This window comes from Gasterosteus aculeatus, chromosome 10, assembly GCF_964276395.1.
Source record: "Gasterosteus aculeatus chromosome 10, fGasAcu3.hap1.1, whole genome shotgun sequence".
In the NCBI taxonomy this organism is placed as follows: Eukaryota; Metazoa; Chordata; class Actinopteri; order Perciformes; family Gasterosteidae; genus Gasterosteus; species Gasterosteus aculeatus.
In genome coordinates this window covers 9,459,900-9,487,111 of record NC_135697.1, presented here as the reverse complement: position 1 = coordinate 9,487,111, position 27,212 = coordinate 9,459,900, and the positions used below count along the sequence as shown (strand labels likewise).

Below are 27,212 nucleotides of genomic sequence, written 5' to 3'. Positions count from 1 at the left end.
CTACCAGAAAGCATAAATAACCTGCTGTGAACATTGATCAATTCCAAGCATGAGTCAGTTCAAACACAAGCGAGTGCGCCAAACTGATCTGACAAACTTGTATAATAGCTTTTACTATTGAATCAGAGAGGGATTATTGAAATAGAATCCAAGTTGTGAATCTGTTCTTTTTTAAATATATGTAAGCTATAAGTTTCCATTTTGACTAAAGGTTAACTTGACTGAATGTTCCTGCTCTGCTTTATGCAGAGATGTTGTGGTTCAACGAGTCCTCCAGCCACTCCAGAAAAGTTGAGGGTAAAACAAAGCAAAATTATCTTCTCCAATTTCTTTTTTTTACGGCTATTGTAGCATCCGTGCGAGAGGCTACGCACATGCCAATTAGATAGCACCATAGAATTAGCCCGGATACTTAACGAGCAGCGGCTTCCATGCTAATAACGGATATTTGAGTCCACAGTGAAAGGCGGTGCACTGATGCATCAGGGCCGGAGGAGCGAGTGTGTAGGAGGCTGAAGCTGGCTATTCAGCCTCCTGGGATCCTCATCATCTGGCTTGATTCAGATGCCAAAGAGCTCTTTTGTTTAAGCCATTCAAACAACACCATTGTACCAAGTGGGTCTGATTGTGCTACTCTTTGCAATGCCGTAGTAACAACTGTGTGTGTGTGTGTGTGTTCTTGTCTGTTTGTCTGCGCGATGTTTTGGTTGCATTGTTGAGAATTATTATACAGACGTGTGTGTGTGTGTGTGTCTGTGGCATTGTGCGTCTGCATCCAGCAGCATGCGTTTGCATTTCCTGAAGCAGGGGGTTTTCTCTGCTGGTGCAACAATGCCACCAGTCATTAAAATTCAGCGAGGCGAATGCAGCCCAAAAGTGACCCCGTTTTCTGGCCCTGGTGCCTGCAAAGTAGCTCACAGTCAGACGCGTCTGCTGAGGGAGAGAACAAGAATTGAGTTGTTTAAAAGTCTGTGACTGATCCGATTTTAAAGTTTTCATAACCGCACGCACCCGTTAGCTGTGAATAATTTTGGGTTCTGCACATAAATCACGATACAGTCACCAGCAGTCAACATGTGATGATTAAAGCAGCGAACAGATGGGAGTGGGAAGGATCTGCAGGAGGCATTCGGCTTTGTTTTGCATGCTTCAGAGTTCTGTTTACTCGTCTCATGACCAGGGACTCTCCATGTTTCTAACATCAGAGCACTGTATCAGAATGTTAATGCTGTCTTATGTGAACCACCAGAACATTGAAATCTTAATTCACTAATTGCAACTACTCATATGTTTCTTCTGCATCCTTGAGATTATAGATTTTTTTGTGCTGCAATTTATTTGACCACTTTCCGTAATTTCCTGTTGCTGCTGGGACAGTTGCCTTTGTAAATTGCTCCAATAGCCTTTCAGTTTTCCCTTCCTTCATTTTAAGGTGCATAACACTCATGTTTGTGACCCACCTCTCGTTTTGGATTAGCCAAATCTGTGAACGTTGTTTCTTATGATATTGTCAGCAGGGTGTCGCACCCAGTGCAAACAACTTACTTATCAATAATGCAGGAATCACTTTACCATTTGAAGGTATTATCTAGAGACCCAAATATATCACTTTTTTCTACTTTCCTTAAAAGGTGGTTCCCATTCTGTCTGTACCCAGAGGTTCTTGCACCATTTGGCTAAATCTGTTTACTACACGCAGTATGAACAAATGTTCACCTCAGAGTCTTTGAAACTGAATTAACAATACCAAATCAATATTATCACTGATCAAATCAGTAGCTTTTTGAAATGGGGCTTCTCACTTCTGATCGAAAGCACTTTTTCAGCTCAGCAGTGACAGTTGGTGTTAAACTGCAAAAGCGCAGAATGACATGCTAAAGATTTAACAGACTCAGCCAAGGTCACATCCTCCTCAACGACCTCAAGAAAATGAGAAATCCTCCCATCCTGTACATTTGTATTCACAAATCAACTTTCAGTCCCAAGTTCTTCCAGCAGTCTGACAGATGTACTGCATCTGGATGCTCTGGAGAAGCCTCAGTGAAAATGAGTTTGTGTCCAGGTTCGTTCCCCTGAGCTTCGGCCTTAAAGGGAGGCGGTGGCGGGGGAGAGGAAGCCTGAAGGAAAAGTGATAATGAATTGACTTAAGGCCTAGTTTCTATTTTGGTTTGGAACTGGTTTGTGAAAATGGGGTGTGAGTCAGAGAAACTGCACAGTGTAGACCGACCCGGTGTGACGTCCAGATCACCATAAGATGATTGCACTGCACATCCTATCAAAACTGCACAGAAGACTGGCGGCTTGGGATACCTGTTATAAAGCTACTCTGCTGTGCAGTAGTATATTCGACATTCCAACTAGATGTCACCCCAGACGGCCCAGATATCAAATACGAAGGCCGGTGAGCATGTTTAAGGTGGCGGATAGGAAAGCTACATGTGTAAAGTTCTTGATGTCAGCATAATGTCCCACAACACAACGGGCCTGGGTCTACAGTGATGGAGGAGTAAATAATGTCCTACTTAAGGGACGCTGAACTCTAACTGATAATTCCCACGGACTAATGTGCGAGTCACAGGAAACGGCGGGTGAAAGACTTCTTTGGGAATCTTCTCTCCTCGCCTCTTGCTCCCTTCACCCAGGCCTCTGCCTCTTTTTCTCCCCCTCTAAGAAGGATGACAAAATATCTTTAGAACGGCAGCAGTTGGCATCACACAACCTGCGCGGTTGTTAAAAAGGTGAACTTTGAACTGTATGCGTTCAGAAGAGGAACAGGCAAAGCCTCCCACGGTCTGAATCAGTCTTCTTGTGAGCAGGTGTGTGTGTGTGTTTATTCGCTGCGTCCCGATCGGTACCATGGAGGCTTCCAGCAACAGCAGACGTTATCAGCTCTGCTGAGGCCCCCTCGATGTGGGCCAAGTGAAAAAATAGAGAGAGCAATCAGTGTGGTCCCATGATTCCTAGTGAGCTGTGAAGGAATGACAAGTGGAGACGCATCTCACGCGCCACGTTGCACACACAAACACACACACACACACACACACACACACACACACACACACACACACACACACACACACACACACACACACACACACTTTCACACCCTTTTCGTGTGACCCTGTCGTGTCAAATTACACAATCTAATTATACCTGTTAATCACTAGCCTCTCAAACTGACTCATCTCGGAGCGCCATACTGTGCATATGGACCATCCACCGACCGCCGCCCCCCCACCAACACACACACACACACGCACATGCGCACACTTACTCCTACAAGTGCTCTCAGAGCAGCACACTCTCACTTCAGCTTTGCACAGGATATTATGAAATCGGCAGCGTTGCTGAAACTTAGTGAAGGTCGCTTTGAGTACTCTCTCTCACCCACACACCCACACGCCCTCTTCACCTTGCACTTAAACACTCACACGCACACGCACACACTCACACACATACTCCAGCAGAGAGCTGAATCTCCGCTCAGTCCCAGTCTTCTGCTGCTGGAGCGAGGAGCCAGCTGGTGATCGGACTGTTTTGCGCGAAGCGAAGGGGCCAAGCCGGCGTCGATTTGTTGTCCTTCCCAAGCTCCGACCAGCGAGCCGAGGGAGACGAGGGGGCGGGAGGAGAAGAGGAATAGTGATGGCCATGGCCGACATTGCGGAGGATGACCTGGATGAGGTGATGCGCGATGAAGCCGAGGATGTCTTCTTCCAGGACGGTAAGGCTTGCCGAGGGTCAGCTGTGAGGTCTGAAAGCCGGGGCGTGGGTGTGCGGGTGGGCTGCAGGGCCGCGGCGGGCGCCCGAGAGTCACGCCGGTCGGTTTGTGTCTTGTGTTGTCGTGATCAGGGTTAAGAGGAGGGCAAAAGTAAAGTGTGGGCCAGAGGGATCTCGTCAGCTGTGTAGGTGGGGTTGTTTTGGGCACGGCTCTCATACCCGCTGGTGCTTAAAAGGTTACCACCTAAAATATTTCTATTAAGAGGAAGATGAAAAAAAACATATGGCCAAACAGTGGTTACATAATTGCTATAATTATTCATTGAAATGAATCTGGATCTGTGAGAGCTCGAGGCCGTATGTTTTCAAAGGAGTTCCGCGCAGAGTTTGTTTATTGATTTTTCAACTTTTACCCTTTTTAGAAAGCCGAGTTCAGCCATGCCCTCCGCAGTGTGGGTGTCTTTGTATAACGGGCAGATGTTTTTAAGCAAGCGTTATGCACCACCGTCCTTTTTTTTATCATAGGCCTGCTGTAATCATAACCTACATTCAGCTGTGTCCTGGGAGCGTGATGAGCAGGTCAGTTACCACAGGAACTGATGAAAAGGGGAGAATTTGCGGTCAGGTTGAACAATAATTGAAGACTGCTCAATGTTATGTCAAACAATAATAGGACCAGGAGTGTTGATAAAGTCTTATGGTTAACAATGCGTCATACATGACCACTGAGAGCTTATAATGTCACTCATTGTTTATTATAAAGTGTAAAGCTTTTGGTGAACCTCACACATGGTTGCAAAATTGCCGATTAAACTAATTTGAATACAACTTCTCAGTTGCTCAGCGCAACTCAGCTGGCGTGTTTAAATGCAGCCCGACTAATATATTTATAGATTTGAATACATTGCTCCGCTGCAGCTGAGCTTATGATTAGTGGACAGTGAGCAGCAGAATATTCCCACTTATCGCATCATTTGGTGTGTAAAGTATGTTAACGCCTCCACTGACCCACTTCTGACTGAGATGCACCGATGGTAATGTGACGTTTCCTCTGAACAACACAGCCAGGAGGTACGCAGCCAGCTGACTCTCTGCAGCCAACCATCCAATCACAGCGCACGGCTTCATGTGGCGGCCGTGTTTGTTCACAGACACAGCTGAAGGTTGCAGAATATGGATCGCTTATGTTTTATGTTCCAATTAGCTCTCGGGATTAGTGATGAAAATGATGCTTTTCATTCTCAGTGGAGCTGAATGCAAATGTGTTTCCACTGGGCTACTTTTCTGGTAAAACATGTTGTTTTGTCATTTGGTTTGAAAATCTTTGAGATTTATTACCAACAAAAATAGAATCCAGTTTTGAATGAATTTCGCTTTAATAGTGGGGTATGGAACTTTACAACAATCTTGTGTGACGTTATTCCCAAACTAGGGATACGAACTGGGAAGTACAGGCATGTAGCCTGTTAGCATGGTATCCGGTATAAACAGGGCTGAAAGGAATGTTGAAAGTCACAGTTAATGAAAATTAACAATATGTGAAGACCGCCAAATTCATTCAGTACTTTTAATACAAAAATGTTCTGCAAACTAATACAACAGTTGATATATTTCCCTGGATGAATTTATGTGGTGCGTCATATGGTGTCAATGACACCATCGATATGAGAACACGGCTATCCATCCATCTAAGCACTGACCTTTTGTCATTTGATGCTACTTTAGATGGAGTGCGCAGCGCATGAAGAGCTGTAAAATGCACGCTATAAAATAGAAGACAAGCGGCAAAGGGGAACGTAGGTAACGCCGCTCTCTCTGTCACTTTGTGTACAACCTAAACATGGCACTGGCCTCAAAGTTACAGTAATAAAGAGGGAGTGTATACGGTGCCTTTGCTGTCATCTCTGCCTGCCCAGAGACAACAGGTTAGAGATGCCACGGTTACTCTTGTTTCTCTACCTTGTCGTTCCTTTTGCTCCTGCGCTGCAAACTGAATTATGGAGCCCTCCTTTTGGCAGAGATGTCAGAGCGCCTGAACAGAGCTGATACAGCCACAGGGGCACTTCCTGCCACACATTCCCTGCCTCTCCTCCTCAGTCACACACAGTGGGTCCAGTTCAGCTCTTGTGAATTACCAGAAAGATAGTTAACTTTGGTCAGTAGGAACCTCGGACCTCAAACAAGAGCCACTTGTTCCAACAGATTATGTCTCACGGGGCCTGTGCGAGTGATTTAGTCTTGTACTTGATATTGTTATAGCTGACACGCAACCCAAAAGGTTTATTGCGAGAAAGTCTCTGCAAAATCACCTCATCGCCAATTTCCACCTGACCTGAATGACTCGTTCAGATCTAATCTAAAAAACCTACAGGAAGAACCGTAGAGAGGTTTTACACACACGTTAACACAAACACAAGTCTGCTTTCGTCCCTTCTTATCACACTGGACACATACGCGCAGCCACCAAAAAAAACCCCAACACAAAATAAAAAAATGATATCAGTAAAAGAGCAGCTTTATTGAGACGGAAATAAACACAACGGCCTCTTTAGCTCCTTCTTCCTCCTTACGAGTCGCTCAAAGGGGCTGTTTTGCTATGCTGCTCCACTCATGAGGTTTGCAGCGGAGTGACAAACGGCGCAAGCAAAGTAGACAAGAGTTGTGTGTCTCAGAGAGGTGGGAAGCTGCAGCAGCGTGGGCTTTAACGGCAGTAAAAATAAAGTTGAGTATGAGATTGATGAATGTTTGCTGTCCAAATAAACTTGTGTTTGACTGACTGGGTCAGGTCAGGAAGCACGACAAGCCTGCTCTCAGTCACAAACTCCTGGAAGTCTTAGAAAGCACCCGGAGCTACACTTACGCTCAGGAAACAAATAGGAAATAACTCTCCCTTTGACTTTAAATATGTTGCATGTAGCTACTGGGCATTGGAACTGAACTACGTCCCCATCGTTTAACACAGCTGTGACTTGGTGAAGAGTTTATGATGCAGAAATGTTTAGTCTTGTCTCTGGTTCTTCCCTCGTCTTCCCTCCTCCACCGACGACCAATTACATGGTGAGACCAATAATAACAGCTATTGTTTGTTTGTTTTAGCCTGTTTCTAATTTTTGGAATAGTTTTCTATTTAGCCAATTTCTCTCCACGGACTTCTAAATTCCGATGATGTCATTTAGATAATACGGAGTGTAACCTGAGAGGGGTCAAAGCTTTGAAGTCGTGTTTTCACCTTTGACTTTAAGCCTTAAGGGCTTTTCTTTAAAGTTCTCATCCAAACAACACCTGATATTTAAGGAGGGAACACATACTGCAGTAAAGGCATGACACAACATGCAGGACTGTTTAAAAGGAGGAATGTCAAAAACACCTAATTTCTCGTTGTCTCAGGTTTCAAGAGCTTTATTTGGAATGAGTGATGATAGGGCAGCAATCCCCCAGTAATCCAAGACAAAAAAAACAAATAAAAGGTATCTTACAGGCTTAAATTCAGCCACACACATTTACTCAATGATTCCCAAGTTGGGACCCTCAGGTGGGTCGCATAAAATCCTATTTGGGTCGCTAAAGAAATCAAGTAGCTCTTATCTGGACTCATAGATGAGACCGAGTGTGAATTGGGTGAAAATGTCTTTCTTGTTAAGTGGTAGATGCTTGTGGAGCTATTCCTAAATAACTAGTCGTACATGCTGCTTGGCAACCGACCGGTTTGACTCAAAGTGATTCTACTTCAGTCAACAAGCTGAGGGTTTACCTTTATTTATTAACAGTAACTGACACACGTATCTTGAAATGATCATGCTAAAGAAACAGACCTCATTAAATTGATTGGGTGTTAAAACCAAAGGTTTGTATGTGTAACCACATCATCACATCTGTAGTTAATTGTATTCATGCACACGTTTATTACAAATGTATCTCACCTTTGCATGAGCTCTCGTTATGTTTTCAGGCCGATGACATGAAATCAATCCAGCTTCTGGGGTGTAGGCTTTCCGCGCTCGCCCGGAGGGTGAAGCGGAGGACACACCCCCACCACACACACTCGCACCAGGCATTAGTGTGACATACAGAGTGCACGGAGAAGCCTGCAAGACTAGAAGGCAGGTCAGATTTCACAAATCCATTTCTCCCTGAGTCTTGTCTGTTTTTGCCTTGTGAGCCAAACCCCAGGAACCCGTATCCCCCCTGTGAGCCCACATGGTGCCCAGCAAGGCGCAGGAGAGAGGAGGAGATACATCTACTAAGCATCTGATCCGACGGTTTGATATTTATATAGCGAGATACAGTACAAGAAAAACACGAACACGCTGTTATTAAAAGCATCGGATCTGTGTTTTTTCACTGCTTTTGGTTACATATTAGAATATTTTGAGTGCTGTTCAACAATTTAAACTGGAAAGATTTTAAATTGCTTTCCACAAGAAATTAAACTTTCAATAACATGCCATAATCATTGGAAAAATGTACACTTTAATTTAGCTTTTTGTTTTATTTTCAACCACAATAATACTTCAACATCCATTTTAGATTCGTTTTGGATACTTTCTAATAAATCATATTTTTCAAAGGTGAAAACCCTTATATTTCTGAACATAACGGTCATTCATAATACTATACTAATACTACATAAATATAAGACTATACAAGTTACATTAATATGTCAGGTTCAAAACAGACTTAATGCACATTCCCCGCCTGACAAAAACTAAATCTCACCAATGTTCCTGAGACAATGTCAAATTTTGTGGGTGATATTTTTCTTTGTTGTAAGTGCATGTCTGATCTGCAGAAGACATAAATGCTGCGTTAGAATAAAAGGGGTCACTGCTGGAAGTTGTAAAATGATCTTTAGCTGACTTGATCTCCTTGCACACAAATGCACACGCACATCAACTGACCCGCTCCTCTTGCTCCCAGTCATTATCCGCCATGCTCATCGTGCACACACTGACTGTCCACCCACACATACACTTCCACGGTCTGGCCATAGATGTCCTCTCTGTCCGCGGCTGTACAACACTGAAGAACAAGACATCACTGTAGTTTGTGTGTCAGTGACCACTTCGTGTTAGCAGCTCTGACCTGAGGCGGAGCGACTGTAGCTGGAATATTACCACTCCGCATCGCCCTCTTTGTGCTTCTGACAGTTTGGCTCCACTGACCTACTTTTTTCCAACATACTCAAATCATTTTTATGTTCTGCAGTTTTCACAGAAAGAGGAGAGCAGGAATAAACAGGATGGCTACAAGAGAGGAAAGCATTGTCCTCATAGTGGGACTGAAGATGAATTTAAATGATGCAACTATCAGTAAGCCAGATGAGGGCATGAATCTTTCTTTTATTGTCTCAGCCATAAATATAACCATGTCTCAGTTCTACATGTTGTTTGGATCTCACATGGTATTTTTTACTGTACTGTTGACCTTTCCACTGTGGTTTCTATGACACTACTGTGCTGCAGTTAACACTGGGCCTGCAAGGTTTACACTTGGTGGTTGGAACTTTTCACACAAAGAGGTAATTCTGTCAAAAGACATGACATGTAACAGACCACCCATGACGCTTTACAGAAGTTTAACCTGGATGGAGATCAAGTTTTGGTCCTTTTTTGCACAGGTGTATTATTATTTTTTGTAAATTATAAAATGGCAAATCAAAGCTGACATTTTCACCCCTGAAAACTAGTAAAATTATGCTATAAAACGTAGGGCAGCTAACGGGGGACTGCAGCGTAGGATTGTTCTCCATGGATGTTTTATCACAAGCAAACAATACCTCTTTGAAACAATTGATCCATAATAAGTAATTCTGCTTCAAAATATAGAAGTAGTCAGGGAGAAAAATGTTGATAACAAAATAATTTGTAATATTCTATGCTGCGTTGCACTTATTTGCTTTGTGAGGTCACTGGTGGGCTCATGTTGTTGGCAGCCACCTGCAGTCTGCAGACCTGCAGCACCGAGCTCCACTGGACAGAAGCTCCATGTGCAACAGGCAACTTGTCATTACAGACCAAATGCGTGCCGCCATGCAGCCTTTTGTTGCTTCACTGCAGAAGAGAGACACCGCAGGTTTTGCAGACATATCACAGCTTTAGATTCACAATTTAAGAAGCAATGCAGCACACATACGGTAAACAGTGTTTCTACGTCGACAACTTCAGAATTTAGCTTCAAGTTTGGCCTCTACAAGTTTAGGAAGTCCAATAATGATTCACTCGAAACAGGGCCGCTAGCCAGAGAGTAGACAGCATTTTCCTCTAAAATGCTTGAGTGGCACACACACACACACACACACACACACACACACACACACACACACACACACGCACACACACACACACAAATAAACTTTGATTTGACCTTCCTGCCCTCCAGTCACCTGACCTCTCTTACTCACCCTGTTTCAGGGGTTAGATGTAGTCATATATATATGGTAAATGTTGTCATATATATATATATATATATATATATATATATATATATATATATATATATATATATATATATATATATATATGCACCCATATAAAGTTATGGCTAAGGTGAGAGAGCATTTGGATAAAGTCTTAACATGACAATAAAAGTATTTTTGTAGTTTTAAGGACAATGGGAATCCACAGTGTTTTAGAGTAAAGTGACTCCAAAATAATAAAGAAGATGTTATATAGTTGAATATTACAGTATATATATATTATTTTTGTGGACTGTGTGTTAAAAGGAAAGCTGCACAATTCAAGTTGCTGACATTAGAGTCTTGAATTGATACAATACAGTTTTATTTTGTTGCTGATACATGTGAGTCAAAGTGGATCTTGAATTCTTGAAAGGATTAGAGCCAATTAGCCTGATGCTAAATTACCTGTTTCTGGGATTTTGATTGACAACTGCTATGAATATGCGGTTATGTATCTGCGCGCACGTGTTAGTGTGTGTTTGGTGTTCTCTTTCTGTGTGTCAGGTTACGTGCCTGTGCACGCTGGGTCTTCAGTATATATAGCCGCTAGTCAGGGGCTGTTGATGACAGCCATAATTACAGGCCGCGCTGTTTGGCAGCTGAGAGCCGAGGAGGGAGAGAGGGAGAAAGAGAGAGAGAGAGAGGGGGAGAGAGGGGTGTGTCTGGGTGTGTGAGCAAGAATGTTTGTGTGTGTCTGTGTGTGCGTGATAGCGCCAGCTGAGGGGCTTATGGAAACCATGCAGAGCTCTTTTAATGTGTTACCCAGCATTTCATAATAAAATGTACAGAGGAATGTAGGATGTAGGCTGGTGGCTCTACATGTTCTACATTTGAAGTATGTTGCCAAAGAACGTTTAATTTTGGACCAAGAGCCCCAGTTTCTTAAACAGAAAAGGTCTATATGAGGTCAGTTTGATGGAGGTGTGTGACTGAAATAATTTGTCAGTGTGTCAGTTTCACTCATGTGCAGGATGAGTGAAGCTGCTGCATACTTAGAAGGAAGGCGTGGGTTAAAGGGCACAACGCGCTTATTTGCATTTGAGAGGACGAGATAATTAATGCTACTTTCCCCTTTGTTATAGTATAAGGTCTACAGCCAAGAGCCAGTTAGCTTAGCTTAAAGACAAGGGATTTAATGGTACCATTAAACACCTTTTCTTGCCCAGTATGAACTCACATCAAAAAGCCAGATCAGAGGTGAGAAATCTCTGAACCTTCCCTTTGAGTTTACTAACGAGTCATTATTAAATCCTTACTGATGGATGAAAAGAGACATGCCATTTTCTGCCGCCTCTGCTTCGTGAGGGGCGAGCTGAATTGCATTTGTACGGCCTCAGCAGAACAACGTATCCACTTAAGGAGGGCAATTATGCTGGCAGGGGCCGCTCCCGCCAAGTCACTAAAAAAAAAAGAAAAGTAACCCTACAGAAATGTGTTTTCCCTCAGTCCTCAAATAGCAGCACTTGAGCTTCAACCTGTTTGTAAGCTCCCAAAGATGGAGACGTTTGTGTTTTTCATGGTTCCCTTCCACGTAATTCTATTTGTCCGGGGAAAAGCAATAAGCCCACTTGAGGGAAACAGATTGGAGAGGCAATTTTGAAAAAGCCGTGGTTGTAAAGCTGTGTAATCACAGATAATCACACCATTATTTTTACAACCTGCCAATATATTTACCAGGACAAATCAAACTTCCTTCATGCACCGGTAAGAAAACAACCAGCCTCTTTCACATGCGGATAGAGGCCGGTCTTGCCGCCCAGTGCTTTAAAGTCTGATTTAATGTCCAAGCGCACATGAAAGGTCTAAATTCAAACCCACAGGGCTGAAATGGTATCAGGTCTCTCTCTCCCGAAAAGGCCTCACTGCCGTCCGTGTATACAAGGGCAAAGATAAATGTTTCAGACAGTTCATAAGGTGACAGCTGGTTAAATCTGGTGCTCGGGTCTGGATTCACCCCGAGAGGGAGAGAGAGAGAGAGAGAGAGAGAGAGAGATAACCAGCTAATGCCGGTAACACAGACTACAATGTTCCGTAGGAGTGTGTAGAAATACCCTTTATATTTTGGACCAAAAATAGGGTTTGAGGTCTGTCTTGCCGTTAACGCTCTCTAATTGACAGCTGATTAGAGGTTTGTGTTAGTTTTTATTGGGTTATCTTTTCACACCAATCACAGTGATTGCCAGAAGCTATTATCTAGAATCTATTATACCTGTTATGAATACCGAATAAACTAAACTAAAAAAAGGGTAATCAGGGAGGGTAAACACCTCCAAATGATGTACGTTAGAAAAATGTTTCCATTGGCTACACCGCACACTGCAGATTGGACATGGACACGTTCTTGTTTGTTATATGTCATCGCCTATCTGGCAGTGTTCCTGCGCCAAAATGTAAACCGTTACGTTTCCTTTGATTTAATCAGACAGACACACAGCAGACAAAGAGAAACAGACAGACCGTACTCCAAATTTGATTCACCAATTTTACACACACACACACACACACACACACACACACACACACACACACACACACACACACACACACACACACACACACACACACACACACACAATGGAGAGTTGGGGGTCTTGCAACAGTCTGGCCCCGCCCTCCCTGTGACATCCTCCGCTTCTGATTGGCTCGCCGTCCTTTAGGCGGAGCGCCGCGCTGATAAACTGGAATGTGTGGGGGGGGTTCACTGTTTGCTCCGGACGGCGGCTGCACCGAGTAAACCGGGGAACAAAAACGTCGACCAGCCGTCGCTCCTCCGGGCAGCTGATTCATTTCGTGGGAGATTTCTTTTTTTTTCTTTCTTTTAAAAAAAAATCGGCATCGCGTGTAGGAGCGAAGCGTGTTGAGAGAAGCGGCGCACTTTCTTATTTCACTTATGCGCATGGATGGAGAGGCGCAGGTAGACGGGCCGAGACGCCACTGAGGAGCCGCTCGTGAAGTTTTTCCAGACGTAAGTTAAGTTGAATCATTGCCCACCTGCAACCGCAATAATACTAAAAACATCCCACTGGCTCGAGTGGGACTCGTTTTTATAATAAATCTCTCAGATGTGGGCAGAAAGGCTTTTCCTCGGGGGCAGTAGGTTAGTGGATCACAGCGACACACGAGTTCACCATAAACACATGGAGGAAGAATCCACATAAAGCACCGACAAGTCGAGTTATAATCACATGAGTATCTGGAGAGTTCCAGAGAGTATCTGGTTTGAAACTGATCATGGCCCAAAATGAATCGATCGTGATCATTTTTTTTTATCAAATATCTCAATATCAATATTGTAGGGTTGACCAATGCCATTTTAACAACGTATTGACACGACAATATATTGTTCATAAATAATCGTCAGTAATGTGGATGAAAGTTTGGAGAGACAAACAAGCAGCCCAGTTAGTTCAGGAAATGATACTTATGTGATGTGATATGTGGATATCCACTAAGACAAAAACTGGTCTTGTATGCCGATTTCAATATTGTAGTAGTAATAGTATCAATATTGTGCCCAGTCAGTTGAAATAGGTTAATTTTTTTTTTGTACTTCCAATTGAAAAACTCAATGTAAAACATTTGCCAAAATTGTAAATGTGTGACTTGGACAGTTGGAGCGATTCCAAGGCAATGTGTTTTTCTTTGATCTGTGTGTCACTCCTTTTGACAAATGATTCTTTAAAGAGCAGCGTCGGGCCCTGAAGTTGCTTTGCGTTTTCTCGGGGGACATAATAAACCAAATTAAAATAGAGGGTTAGAGTTATAACGCTCACATGAGCATCTGTGCATTATGTTGGGTACTTTTCCGATGACAGGGACAGAGAATTAGGTCAGTGATTTAGAAAAAATGCCCTTCCAGTTTTGTTGAGGATGGAGGTCAAAGGGTATCAGTCTTTTGTCATGTACCTGATACCACCCACAGTGGATCCGCCAGTTGAACCAGAGCAGCATTGCTGAAAGAAATCTGTTTGCAAAGCGAGCAGCCTTGAGTGTTCTGTTAGGAGAAATATCCAGCCAGATGATCTGCAAATAACTTGATTCTGGGGCTTTTAAAACGCCCCACGTACCCAGGGACAAGTGATACTTCCTTGATATTTAAAATCCTGTCCTATTTTAGAGTGTGCCAACTGAGCTGCGGAGTCTTTTCAGCCATATGTCCTCCAAATGGATCAAAAGAGACCATTTGTCAAAGCTATCACAAGGCCAGAAGTTCCAACACAAAACTCTTCCACCAGAATAAGCATCCAGCTTGCCGTGAGGATTTCCCTCAGCTGCTCGTGATGATTCTGAGAGAAAAAAGGGTTTCGTTTCCCTTTCAGAGTTGTGCCAGACTGACTTTGATATGGTTAAGTGGAAGTGCTTTGCTTCCCTGCCAGCCAGTTCGGGCCATGGCTAAGCTGTTTGAAAAGGGGTCTGCAGACGAGGGGGTGGCGCGCTTGTGCCGAGCCGAGAGAGCGGCTGCGAGGATGCAAGAGTCTGCGTCTGTTCCCAGACGCCGCTCACCTTCCCGCTACTTTGGCCCAGCCGGCTTTTCATTCACCGCATCTGCTCCCTCCGTCTCAGCCTTCTTTCTTCTCCCTTTTCACTCTCACGCCGTCCTTTCACTTTCTCAGTCTCCACTCATGCAGGGACAAGCGCGCGCGCGCACACACACACACACACACACACACACACACACACACACACACACACACACGTTTCCTCCGCTTTCTCTCCAAAGTCTCATTAAAACGAATTTTGACTGTGTGGTTTGGAAAAAAAATCAGAGGCGGCTTGATTGTTTTGTTGGTTGTTTTTCTCCCCTAACTGCTAAAACACAACACTGCAAATGTTGATGTGACTTGAATGTGATTTTAAGGAATCACATCATGGAATATTTTTGTTTTCAATAAAACTCCCAATTACTTTTCTGATGAATTGTCCATAAAATGACAGAACATTAGGATAAAAGAGATTAGAAGGTGGGGTTTTCAAATATCTTTGGTCCTCTATCTCATCATAACGACTTGGGCGATCGTCACCTTTTCCTGTATTGCCATCGCTATGGACTTCCCTCTTTGGCCGTCTCACACAGCTAATTCAATAGAAGCAGACTATGAAGGCAATTTAAACGAGAAACCAGAGGAAGTAGAAGAAATATGACCCGGATGTGTGTGCATTGTGCTGGCAGCCACGGTGATGACTTTAATCCTTTTTAAGTCTGTTGACCTGTCACACACGGGGCACTTGACCTTTTCCTTTCTGCAAGAACACCCACTTTCACGTCTTGGGAATATTGCCTATCTGCGTGTGTGTATGTGGGCAGCATGAGCTGTATGAACGTACATATGTGTTTCCATCTGGGATTAAATGTGTGCTTTTAAGGGGAAACGTAGCCTTACATTCTCACACGAGGAGTGCCTCCTTTTTAAGTTTTCACAGCTGATATTCATTTTCGTGAGGCGGCTCTTGAATGTTTTATATTTCAGTGGGATGCACTGTGTGCGTTAAATGACAATAAAAAAAATCCTAAATTTATCTCAAGTCTCCTACAGAGTTTCTATGATCCAGAGATCCAAATTGAACTCTGCTTTAAGCTGCTTTAGCGGAACTGGCAAGAAATTGATTTGTTCTAGTGCTCGAGTGAAACTTTAATGGTACTTTTTGCCTATTTGCTTTTTGGTAAATAGTTTCCTTCTGTTCACAGATACAGGAGACGCCGTGTTGATATGTCCGTCACAGTGCATTCGAATTAGTATTATTTTTAGAAACCGCCTTGTTAACTTTTTTCCTCCTCTCTGGTTTGCAGAGTGCAATTGGTGTTTGTTGGTGCAAAGTGAGTCCTCCCATGCAGGAGTTAACTGACAATCCTCCGTTTAGATTGTGGTTTAGTGACACCAGCTCTGATAAAGAAGCCCTCGCGTCTGCTCCGCATCAGAGGTTATCCGGTCTCTAAATGGTGGTCTGGCCTTGCTCGCCTGTCCCGGCCCGTCCTGCTCTACGGTCACAGCCTCCTCGTGGGGGTGGGAGGTATTTTATGTGCGGGGGGATTTTCTTTTGTCAAATAGGTGGGTTGTGGTTGTTCCACTGGGGTTCAGTGGTATGTGCAGGGAGGGGAAGGAGAGGGAGGCCAGACGGGAAAGAAGATGCTGGTTGTACGGACATTCGTGGTCATTCTTTTTAGCCTCTGCTCTATGCTAATGTAAGCATGCTAACACCGAAGTTAAACTGAAGTTTAACTAAAAACGGCAAAGATTCTAGACATCCGACCTGCTTAACGTCATCAGGTCAGCTTTGTCATTGTTAGCTTGTCGCCATGCCGACCTTATCGTTCAGCCTCCATAGCCGAAAGCCTCCTGGAGCTGCTCGTCCTGCTTCACATGTCTTTCTCTTTTTCTACAGACGCTCTCAGCTGTGTATCAGTGAGCGTGGTTCTATAGAATAGTTACTGAGGTCAGTGCTGCTAAACCACAAGCTGTGGCTCAGACGTGTGTGTGTGTGTGTGTGTGTGTGTGTGTGTGTGTGTGTGTGTGTGTGTGTGTGTGTGTGTGTGTGTGTGTGTGTGTGTGTGTGTGTGTGTGTGTGTGTGTGTGTGTGTGTGTGTGTGTGTGTGTGTGTGTGTGTGTACGCTGCAACACACATGTGTAAGGGTGTGCATGAGTTCGCTGCTATTATGGATGAAAACTGATAAACGGAAAAGTGATGTGCTGCTGATGTGCTAATGAGTTTCCGACTTGTGTGTGTGTGTGTGTGTGTGGGCGCGCGACACACCCGTCATTGTGAATGACTGCTGATCCACTCTGGGTTTCTCCATCTTTTAGTACTTTATTATTTCCATCATTTTCCCTCCCTTCCTCTGTTTCTTACAGTCGCTTCCCATCTGTGCACCCCTCCCTCCCATCTCTCCCCCTGGATACAGACGAAGAATTTATGGTTTGAACCCAGCCTCCCCCTCCTCCCCCGTTGTCTCTGAGCAGATCAGCTGGGCATTCTTTGTGTGTATGTGTGTGTATTTGTGAAGGTGTGTGTGGGGGTGTTCCCCATTAATTCCCTTACCAGCTGTGTTATTGTGCTGTGAAGGAACACTTATGCACCACATTGCAAATCTACAATTGACGTGATGTGAGACACATGATATTTGGCACACTGGGCCGCACTCTCCTCTGGTTGGAGCAGCGGGGCGCCGTGGTGGTGTTATGATTGCCGTAAGCGTTTTAGGGTCTTAAGCTGATAATCTGTCTGTTTTGCTATTTGCTGCTCCCTCTGAAGCTGCCAGCAGCTGGAAGAAGCACTATTGGTTCACGTTTGTGTGTCATGATGGTTTTATGTCTGTTTCTTTGTTTGCCAGCATGAGCACAACAATAATGTTGTGCGACACATCCAGTTCCAGCAGCACCGTTTTCTTCATAGTTACTTTAATACATTTTCCTTGTGCCGTCAACACTGTGATGTGTCTCTCAACGACCACGCTGCTCAATGCTGCACTTTTCTTCCCGGCCTCCTGTCTCCTCCGCCTCTGCTTGTTTGGTTATTGTCTCAGTCTCCTGCAGCGTTTCCACGCTGTTTTTGCAGATTTTGTCTTTGACACACATATTAACACAACATTTGCAACCTTTTTTTGAGGAGACTCTCTGCCCAGCGGGCCTGCAGGGGTTGTGACACGCAGCTGTGTGATGACTCGAGGAGGGGAGGCGGGAGGGATGACGCCGCTCCTTTGTCATGAGGCGAGTAGTTGCCAGGGTGACGTTCTCTCTTAAAACTTTAAAGGTCGCTGCCGCCCGGGGTGAGGGGAGGGGATTTGAGTAGCATCCCAACCCGAAAATGTCACCGCTGGAGCTGGAAATGCAGTGGTTGTAGCTGATTGTGAGAAAATGTGTTTTAAGAATAGTGGCCCTTCTTATTGGGAGTGACGAGCAGAGGTCATTTGCTATTGATTATCGTAGCAGAAAATGCATGCACACAATTGCTTTTGCTACAGTTGATCTTCTAACATGCTTCCCACATGTACATACGGTTCATTAAAGTGCATAAAATAATCTCCGAGCTCTTGTGGCAGATTTTATTCCACCAAAATCTTTGGCTACTCCCAGGTCTCCTCCACTGAGCCGCATCCTAGACAACTTTGACCAATGTGTGTTACCCCCACATGGCACACCAGTGCGTGTCCACGCGTGGATGTAAATGGTTGTGAAGTGTTATGAATGGCCTGTCTGAGTTCCAGCCATACATTTTAATTTAGACAATCACCAGACTTTATGACAAGATCAAAGCAGAGGTAAAGTCAGGTGATTTGTTCTGCTTTGATATAATGGGCCCTTATATTTTTGTTAAAAAAAATGAATAGTTGCAGCCCCTGGGGTGGTACCGCAGTCAAAATTCAGTTGTGCTCATAAAAGTCCTTTTAAAACTTTGTAGGGCCGTTTAAACAGGGAGCGTGTCGGGCTCGGGGCTCTTTGTTTCCTCCCTGAATTTCAAAGAAAAAAGAAACCACGCCTGCAGACATGAGAGTCTGTTGTTCGGAGACTGAAGTCTTGCATTATGTTGTACATGACTCACCTCAGCCCTGATTATACTGTGGCTCTGCGCTTGGTCTTTTTGTCTTCTAAATATGATCTTTAATGATAAATCACACACAGTGATTCAGCTGCACGTCCCCAGTAAGCACTTAGACGCACTAAGCTACAATACACTGAGAATTGTCTTTGAGTGCCTCTTGACCTTTTCTGCATGTTCTCCCTCCCTCCCGTCTTGCTGCTCCTGCTCGGCCTCGGTCTTACACTGCAGATAAAAGCTGACAAGCCATGAAAACGGCCTGTGAAACGCGTCAATACAGTACGTACAGGAGAGCTCAGTGGGACCAGATGTTTGCTGCCTGTGTGTGTGAGGTATGTGAACAGCTGTGTGTTGAGGCGGGGGCCAGTGAATGGGTTCACATGATGAACGGCTTTTTAAGCAGTGAATGACGTTCCTGTGTTACTGCTTCATCATCCACAGATGCACAGACTTGCTTCATCTCTCCGTCGGTGTCTGAATCATCCTTTATTCTGATGTCACCGTTTCTGCAACTCGGCCTCAACTCTTTTTTTCCTGTTTAATTTTCTTTTTTTCACGTCACAATCTCGCTCTAGAACTTTTCCTACTTCCGTAATCCAAATGGTTAACTCTAATTGTTTGACCTTTTAGGTAATTGGAGTGCAGTTAGCTGTCTGTTTGTCCATTGCTCCTCAAGCTGCCATCAGTCGGTGCATCAGGGCTCCCTGCTGTGTCTCCACCTGAGACACAGTGACAAATCTCCAGTTAGTTGGACTATTTCATTATCAAGCCGCAGTTTAGGGAGAAGATGATAAACTATTTCTCCCTGGTGTATTTATTTACCAGTGAAGGCTCATTTCAGGAACATGCGGAGGTGTCTGTTTCCCTTGTTGGCTTCAGCTGTGTGTTTTTTCTTTTTCTTTCCAAGCCACTCTGACTCGTTATTGTTAACAGTGTGGTAATAACTGAGTCAAGGCTGCAAGAGGGATGAGTGACACAGAAATCCACCATGCCTCCTTTTGTGAAAATCCCACGTACAGTATGGATTGATGGTGAGGGAAAGTGTGCTTTTCATGGTGTTCAGTGAATCGTAACCAGAAAGCATGTGAAACAAAAGGGTGGTGGCATGCGGATGATTGGCCTTGTTTGGCTTTTGTCATGAACTAATTGGAGGGTTGTAGCATAATTATTTTTTTCCTGAATGAAAAGATGGCGGGTTGTGAAGTTTTCCCCCACATTTTATTTTCATTTAAATAAGGGAGATCATCTCACACTCCTCACCTTCCCGTTTCCAACTGTGACAAATGGCAGGCAGCTTTCCCATGGCCGGCTTATTCACACAATGCTGTACAGCACTTTGCGCTTGTATTATCACAGTAGCAGCTATCAGTGAAAACAATGTTGCCTTTCATTTCCCGCAAAAAATAACAAATGAAGCTGAAATATCCAGTTAAATCCTGTTATGGTAACAGCATTCCAGCGCTGCAGCATAGGTGGTCACTTTCAATCAGGCTCACACATAATGGACAAAGAAGAACAGGTTAGAAACGGGTTCTCATGCAAGTTCAAAGGCATTTAATCAGACCTAATCGGATAATTGGTTGGCTATATTTTTCTTCATAAGCATACAATTAGCCGCTAGACTTGACGGACTATCAAAGAAGGATCGTGATTACTGGCAGTTTTTTTTTTTTTTTTTTGTATTCCTTTTTAGTCAATACCCAATGTCTATATTATAATGTATTTATAATAATATATTTGGAATGTGTAGGTGGACTCTACATCTGCAGAGCATTTCCTCCTTGTGTGATCCAAAGGATCTACATTAACTTAACTAGGCTTTCAAATCTAAACTGACATCGGGGCCTTCGATTGACAGGCTGTGGATCCTGCTGTTTGACATGTTTTGTTGTTGCTTAATCTCATTGACACTGAGCGGATCATGCTGGTGACATGGATGTGTGGACATGCGGTGTTAATAGTTTCTGGTGATAATGTTGTCATGACTTAAGCTCCTGTCTCTCAGCTGCGGCTGCTTTCTACCATACTGTCTAATAATGCATCGAATGTCATAAAATAACCCGTTAATGTGGATTGTACATTCAGTGGCTCGGCTTGCAGCTCTCACAAGTGATTACACGCTCCTCTCCGCTGCTGAAATGTCAGCATCAGCTGCTTCAGCCAAGCTTAAGTCCAGCCACGACTCAGTTAATCTGCTCATGTGTGCATTTAAATGCCACCTCATATCCTGGCCTTAATTTTTACTTCATGCACTGCTCCGAAAGGACACTGATGACCTATAATTAGAATAAAAATTGAATTTACTAGACCCACACACACCCACACTGGGGTTACAGAAACGACAGATGGACAGAAACAAGAGTTGGTTCTTGTTAAACACAATTATCCTTAAAATGAAGCTATGACACTAATTATGTGTACACATTGAGATGACTCATAAATCCATCACTGGCCTCTAATAACCATATGTCGAAATAAGACCGCAGACTAAATGTTTGTGTGTGCATTTCTTCAGCTTGTCTGCAACATTTCTGACCCGTCTTGACTAACAATCTGTCTGTTAATAAACCGATAAATAATCAGATGACTGATCGACATCCGCTGATTTAGTTAATATTGTTGATATAGCTTCCTTTTTTTAATCACTCCTCATGAGAGGATGTATGAGATCAGGAGATTTTAACTTTTTGGGTCAGGGTTTCAGGCTGCTTGATTAGTTTGGACTAGATAAGGTCCTGACACACAGTCTGATGCAAAAATAAATGTGTCACTTTTAGAAAAATACTTATTTCCATTCTGGCTAGTAGGATGAAAAGATGTCAATTTCCCCAACTAAGGAGGTCATTTCTTTCGTGCAGTTTCTGCTTGTCTGTTTCTCAGCAGGTTTATGGAAAAACTACCGGCCCAATGTTGATGTGAATTGCAGAAGAGAACCCATTTCAATTTTGAAGAAGATCCGTATTACAAAACGGATTCACATTATTTTTGACTTATGGAAACGGTCTTGCCAGCGGTCTGTGCTCTGAGTTCTTCTAGTTCTACTTTGGTTCGGGGTTCCACAAGCTCAGAGATGGAATAGCTTGAACCCAAAGAGTCTAAAAAAAGAGGAAAGATTGCAACACCATGTAAATACACTTTGTAATTTTACTCCAATTTTTATAAAAAGGATATTATGTTCTTTAATTTGTCACATGATGACTAACGTCACTCAGGTGAACAGAGTAGTCTGCCCTTAAAATTAGGCACTTTTATTCTGGAGTCATTTTGTCTTTAATAGTAAATATAAAATAATCCTGAAGTCAGTTAAAAAGCAATATTATGATTTTTCTGTCTAATTACATTTGCATGTGCACCACTCTGGTCTCACCTTTCATAAACATGGCTATGCAGTGATTATGCGTCTGTGTTTTCTGCAGGCAGGTTTGTCAATGTCACGCCCTTCACCTGCAGGTATCTTTTGGATTTGGAAAATGTCCTTTCCAAAAGGGTCCACAGGTTAATGGGACCTGAGATGAAAGTGGGAATAAAACGTGTTACCTTTCATTTCAAAATGAATCTTTTGTACTTTATGCATGCATGTAATTATGTAGACAGTTTGACATCTGTAGAGAGCTGACATGTCATTATGTCTTTAATCTTAATATTTGAAGAAACTTTTGGTTTCTGGTTGTATAGATTAATACCTGATAATATAAGTAGACTTTAGTGAAACTTCTTTTTCTTTTTTCATCGTGTTTGAGACACTTGAGAGGTTGATTATAAGCCGATGTGCACAAAATCAAACCCTGTCCTCACTTGTTTTCAAGATTACAGGGGAAAAAACACAGAAAGCAACAATGTGGTATGTTTTGGCTCAGAGGTGGAAGCCTGCGGCTCGTTTTAGCTCCAGCTGGCTCAGAACCAACAGTTACCCGTCCTCACTGAACCAGTTCACAGAGACGTCGACATATCAAGGGAAATGGAGCAGCTTTTAGGCACGTGCTGGCAACCTGCAGGATGTGTTGGAGCATGTCGGTCCATTTCCAGTCTTGTAAACAGTATCTCGTCACTATTGCATTTGTTCTGTGTTCCTGATTGTTTCTCTTGTAACCAGGATGATTCATCTTTTTATACACTTCTGTCTCCTCTCAAATCTTTCATCTCCTTGCTGCATTATTCTCTTGTTATCTTCATTTGCTGACTCATTGAATAAAACTAAAAAACACAATTTAGAAAGTAATGGAAGGCTGATCAAGAAGGCTTTGGATGCCATTTAAAGCGGCATCTGTAATCGATCAGAATCTAAAAAAGGTCTTTCCAAATAGCGAGTTGGTGCTTTTAAAAGCCTCTGTCCTGTAACACGAGGCCGTGCGTCCCACTTCTTGGCAGTTGGCTCTCATAAGCGTTTTTTACATAACACACTTTATCCCATTTTGTCTACTGTTGCCATGGTGAGGCTAATTTATACAGGCATCAAGGATTAGGCTCCTGTTCCTAACGTGCACTGCGGGCCGGCCTTTCTTTTTAAAACATAAATACACACTTCTGCACACTCGGGCGCACACGCTTGCGTCATATTCGGGTACTGGTGTGAGAGGGCAGGACAATGTGCATTAATGCATTAGTCCCATCAGTGCAGCAGTACACCTACTGCAAAAAGAAGCGCTCTCTCACACCTCGTTGAGGGCATTTAGGCTGCTGGTGTGTGAACACCAGATGAAGAAGAAAGAAAAAAAAGCCTAGTGAATGGACGGTATTCAACCCGGGTTAAAGGCTGGCACCAGACCAGAACACGCACGAGAGTTTGCATTGTTGTTCCCATTCTGAAAGGTGCTTAGGACGAGCTGAGCGGTGACACGAAGAGTTGCAAAGGAACGTTTTTTCATGATTCAGCGACTGAACACAACGCTCTTTGTGTTTGTGTGGGTTTTTATGTACGTGGGGGACCATTTCTATAAATGTTGGTTTTGAAGGAGCTTGCTGAGGCTGGGGAGGGTTTTGGGAAAATCCTGGACGTGACTGAACGTTTGGCATACAACTCGTCCCAAAATGTGTCCTACGAAACCCTCCCAGAGAGTGAAACGGCTTTGTTTTGTTCAACTTGAGTGAATGACAATTCCGTTTCCGGGATCTAACATGACGTCTTTAAATGTCTTTAAAAACAGCAAATACTCTCACATAGAAGCTCGAAACAATGTTTGACCGTTTTGTTTGGAAAAATAATTTCAAATTTTTTTCATTTTAAAACTCACGTGTTTGCTCTGTTACTGATGAGGAGAAGACTGTTAACTTTTCATAAAGTCACATTTATCCAGTTGTGGGTGGGATCCCCCTGATAAAAGAACGTAGGACAAACACGGTCTTCATTTCCTGCAGTCATTAGATTTTAGTGAGCTGTTGGAATTGTGCGAGTGCTGTTATTCCACATCCATTCCCTGCTGACCGTGAGTTGTGCTCTTATTTTCTCAAGGCTTCATAATTGGCAGTACTACTTTGAGATTATCAGGTCACTGAAAAAAACAACGCTCATACCATCTGGTGTCCTTATGCACAACTTTCACGTGGCCATGTTCTCTGGTCTAAATCTACGGGAAATATTTGAAAAACAGCTGTGGTATAATGTCCAGCCAGTTCTGTGATTACCCAAAGCATTAGATAACAACATGTACCGTGTAGCATTTCCCTCCTACTGCTCTTGTTTTAGGAGCGTGAGTCAACGTTAGAGAGACAAACGCGGCGAGGTGGAATATTGCTGTGGAGCATCCAGAGAACAAACTGCTGTTCTCCTTATTTGTTTTTTCCCCGCTACCACCTATGCTTTGGGCGAGCATTAATATAGATATGACTGATTGTGTTTCAGTACAGTACTATTATCATGCATTCATCTGGGAAACGTCGATCAACTTGTAAAAGACCAAATTTATATGAAGTCATTTTTTTTTTTTTGCAGCTTTAATAGTATTGACATTTATTTGAATCATATTGTGTAATTTTCACAGACAAACCAGTACGTAGAAGATATTTTTGGCCTACATGGGCCGTGCTGTTCTGAGCAAATACATCGATCCATCCATTGGTCCTGACGCTCAACTCACTGTGTCACTGCCGTCAGGGTCCCCGTTAAAGTGAGCAAGCTTCTATTAATAGCCTCAAGGTATCGGACTCACCGTTCTTTTGTCCGCCACCCCCCCACCTCTCATCCCCCCACTGCAAAACAAGGCGCTAGTGTTACCGAGGTGTCGGGTCGGTATGTGGCTCACAGACCAAAGGATGCTCAATCGCTTATAACTTTGAGGTGTGTGTGTGTGAGAGAGAGAAGGTCTTTCCTCTGGAGAAAGAGGCCGATGGGTCAGTGAATTAAAAATATACATAAAACCACAAGGCCCCACAAACTCAAACATAACCGACGAAAGATGAAGTCATTGGAGCTGTTTAACTGGAAGCGCTGCGGCGCAGTTTATCTTGTTTGTTTGAGAGGAGAGAAGCTCACAGGAGAGCTGAACACTGAGCTCTGCTTCACAAGCTGATTCCTCTGCTTATCAGCACAGAGATGCATTTGATTATACAAATGTCTCTTTCCTCCTGGCAGTTGTGTGTTCACAGTACTTTTCCTTTTAGCTCAGTTGTGCAGTGTCACTGATTTAACATGAATGACACGTCCTCGCTACAATCATCACACTATCGACTCAACGCATGAAACTACATTCAAGTTAAGGTCGGCAGAACTGCAGCAGAGTGGTGCCTCCCTGCTTCGTTTGCTATGAAACAGTTATTCACTGAACTCCTTTTAAGATTAAAAGCCAACCTGCTGCCATCAGCACCATAATCTGGACACAGTCTCAGCATGTAGCTAAAACTGAGATTTGTTAATCTCTCTGGGCACTTCCTCTCTGCTACATCGTTATCTGACAGCTATTTGTGGACGTTTCTATTTTCAGTGCAAACATGAACCGTGATGCACTCCACCTCCTCTTTAAAAAAAGGATGAAATCTGACAAGCTGCTGCTAAATGTAGACACGGTGATAAAAGATGTTTGACCCGCAGGAGAAGCTGATTAGATTACTCAGCCGTAGGACAGTCTGGACTGTGTTTTTTTTTTTTTTTTTTTTCCTGGAAACAAGTGAATTGGATTCAGGCAAAGTGGCTTTTTAAAGCAGATCTGTGGCGCAATTCCTCAGTTGCTTCTGCCTGTGTCAGACTAAAAGGTCAACCTCTAAGTTGAGATGGATGAAATCTTTGCTTTGTGACACCTGCTTGAGGAAGGAAAACAGTAACTGAAGAAACTTGTTTGCTGCTGAGCGACTTTGTGACTGACGGGTCCAAGTAGACGTGTTGGTGCAGGCGCTGCATGCTGTTCGTCCACATCGCGCACGCACGCTTCACCAACTCGCTGGCGCTTTGCACAACGCTCCCTCCGCTCTGAATAACCTTCACGCTGAAGCGCCGTGGATGTTTCATTGAGGATTTGTGTGTGTCTTTTCTCCAGGAGTGTCGTCCCGCGTCCCGGAGATCATGGCGGCCGGCACCCACTCCCCCGGAGGGCCCAACGGCATAATCCGGAGTCAGTCATTCGCCGGGTTTAGCACGCTGCAGGAGCGGCGCTCTCGGTGAGTCTCTGTCACAAACTGTCGGTCTGCTGATGTCACTCATCTGTGAAAACACAAATTGAAGGCAGTGGGGAGGATTTTACATCGAATGGTGAAATGAATATATAAGAGTATAGTACCACAGAAACTATTCATGTTTAGAGTCAAAGCTCATTGTGTTAATCGTCAAAGCAGAAGCAGAAGACACCAAAAATGTGTTTGATCCAACATTCTCCATCTTTTGTTTGGATGATTCATGCCCACTTCTTTCAAAACCGTACCTTCTTGTTACTGAAGCATGACAGGTGGGACTATTTACTGTTTTGTAAGCATTCTGTTAAATATGGAAATCTGCATCAGCCCAACCTGTGGGGTTAAGGACAAATTCCTTTTTTATTTAGCTAAATCTATTAAGCATTAGGTAAGCATTATTTTTACCTAACATGGCATGACAATAAACCCACAGAGATTTGTTCACTTACATAATCTATTATAGATACAAATCTGTGTAACATCTATGAGTGTGTTGGAGGGATGTTGATGAGAAAGACAACCCGTGTAAAGGGATTATGTTGGAGCAAAGATACAGGGTTTTAAGAAGATGCCAGTAACTCACTTCATGGGAACTTTTTTGTTTTTTTTGTGCAATATTTTTACTTTGTAATGAAAATATATCTGTTGATTCTTGGCCAAATTAAAACGACTCCTTAATCTGGTACCGACCTTTGTAAAGTTCAGACCGCCGCAGCCAGTCTTGTGATCCTGTAAGGGGACTGAAGTCTAAAAGCACTCTGTTTATAACCACACGCATTCATCTGTTTGCTGATGATTGTTTCATTCATGGCCAGAAGCCGGTTGTGAGATGTTGCTCGAGATCATGAGAGAATCGAGAATTTGATCTTAGTGCCTCCTGAGTGCTCTCATGAGTCGTCACATGACA

The 27,212-nt window shown here is 43.5% G+C and overlaps 1 protein-coding gene across 9 annotated transcripts in view; it reads left to right on the top strand.

Moving 5' to 3' along the window:
• The first annotated feature begins 332 nt into the window (after nt 1-332).
• Nucleotides 333-27,212, top strand: part of ripor2 (RHO family interacting cell polarization regulator 2) — a 43,847-nt gene continuing 16,967 nt past the window's right edge. For 5 of the 9 annotated variants that reach the window (XM_078081569.1, XM_040189716.2, XM_040189713.2 and 2 more), the window contains exons 1-2: nt 333-3,721; nt 26,173-26,293. In XM_078081569.1, coding sequence (XP_077937695.1) covers nt 3,643-3,721; nt 26,173-26,293 — 200 coding nt within the window. In that variant the 5' untranslated portion in view covers nt 333-3,642. Of the gene's footprint in view, nt 3,722-12,861; nt 13,140-26,172; nt 26,294-27,212 lie in introns of those variants that run through there. The other 4 variants (XM_078081570.1, XM_078081567.1, XM_040189715.2 and 1 more) reach the window with 2 other exon arrangements.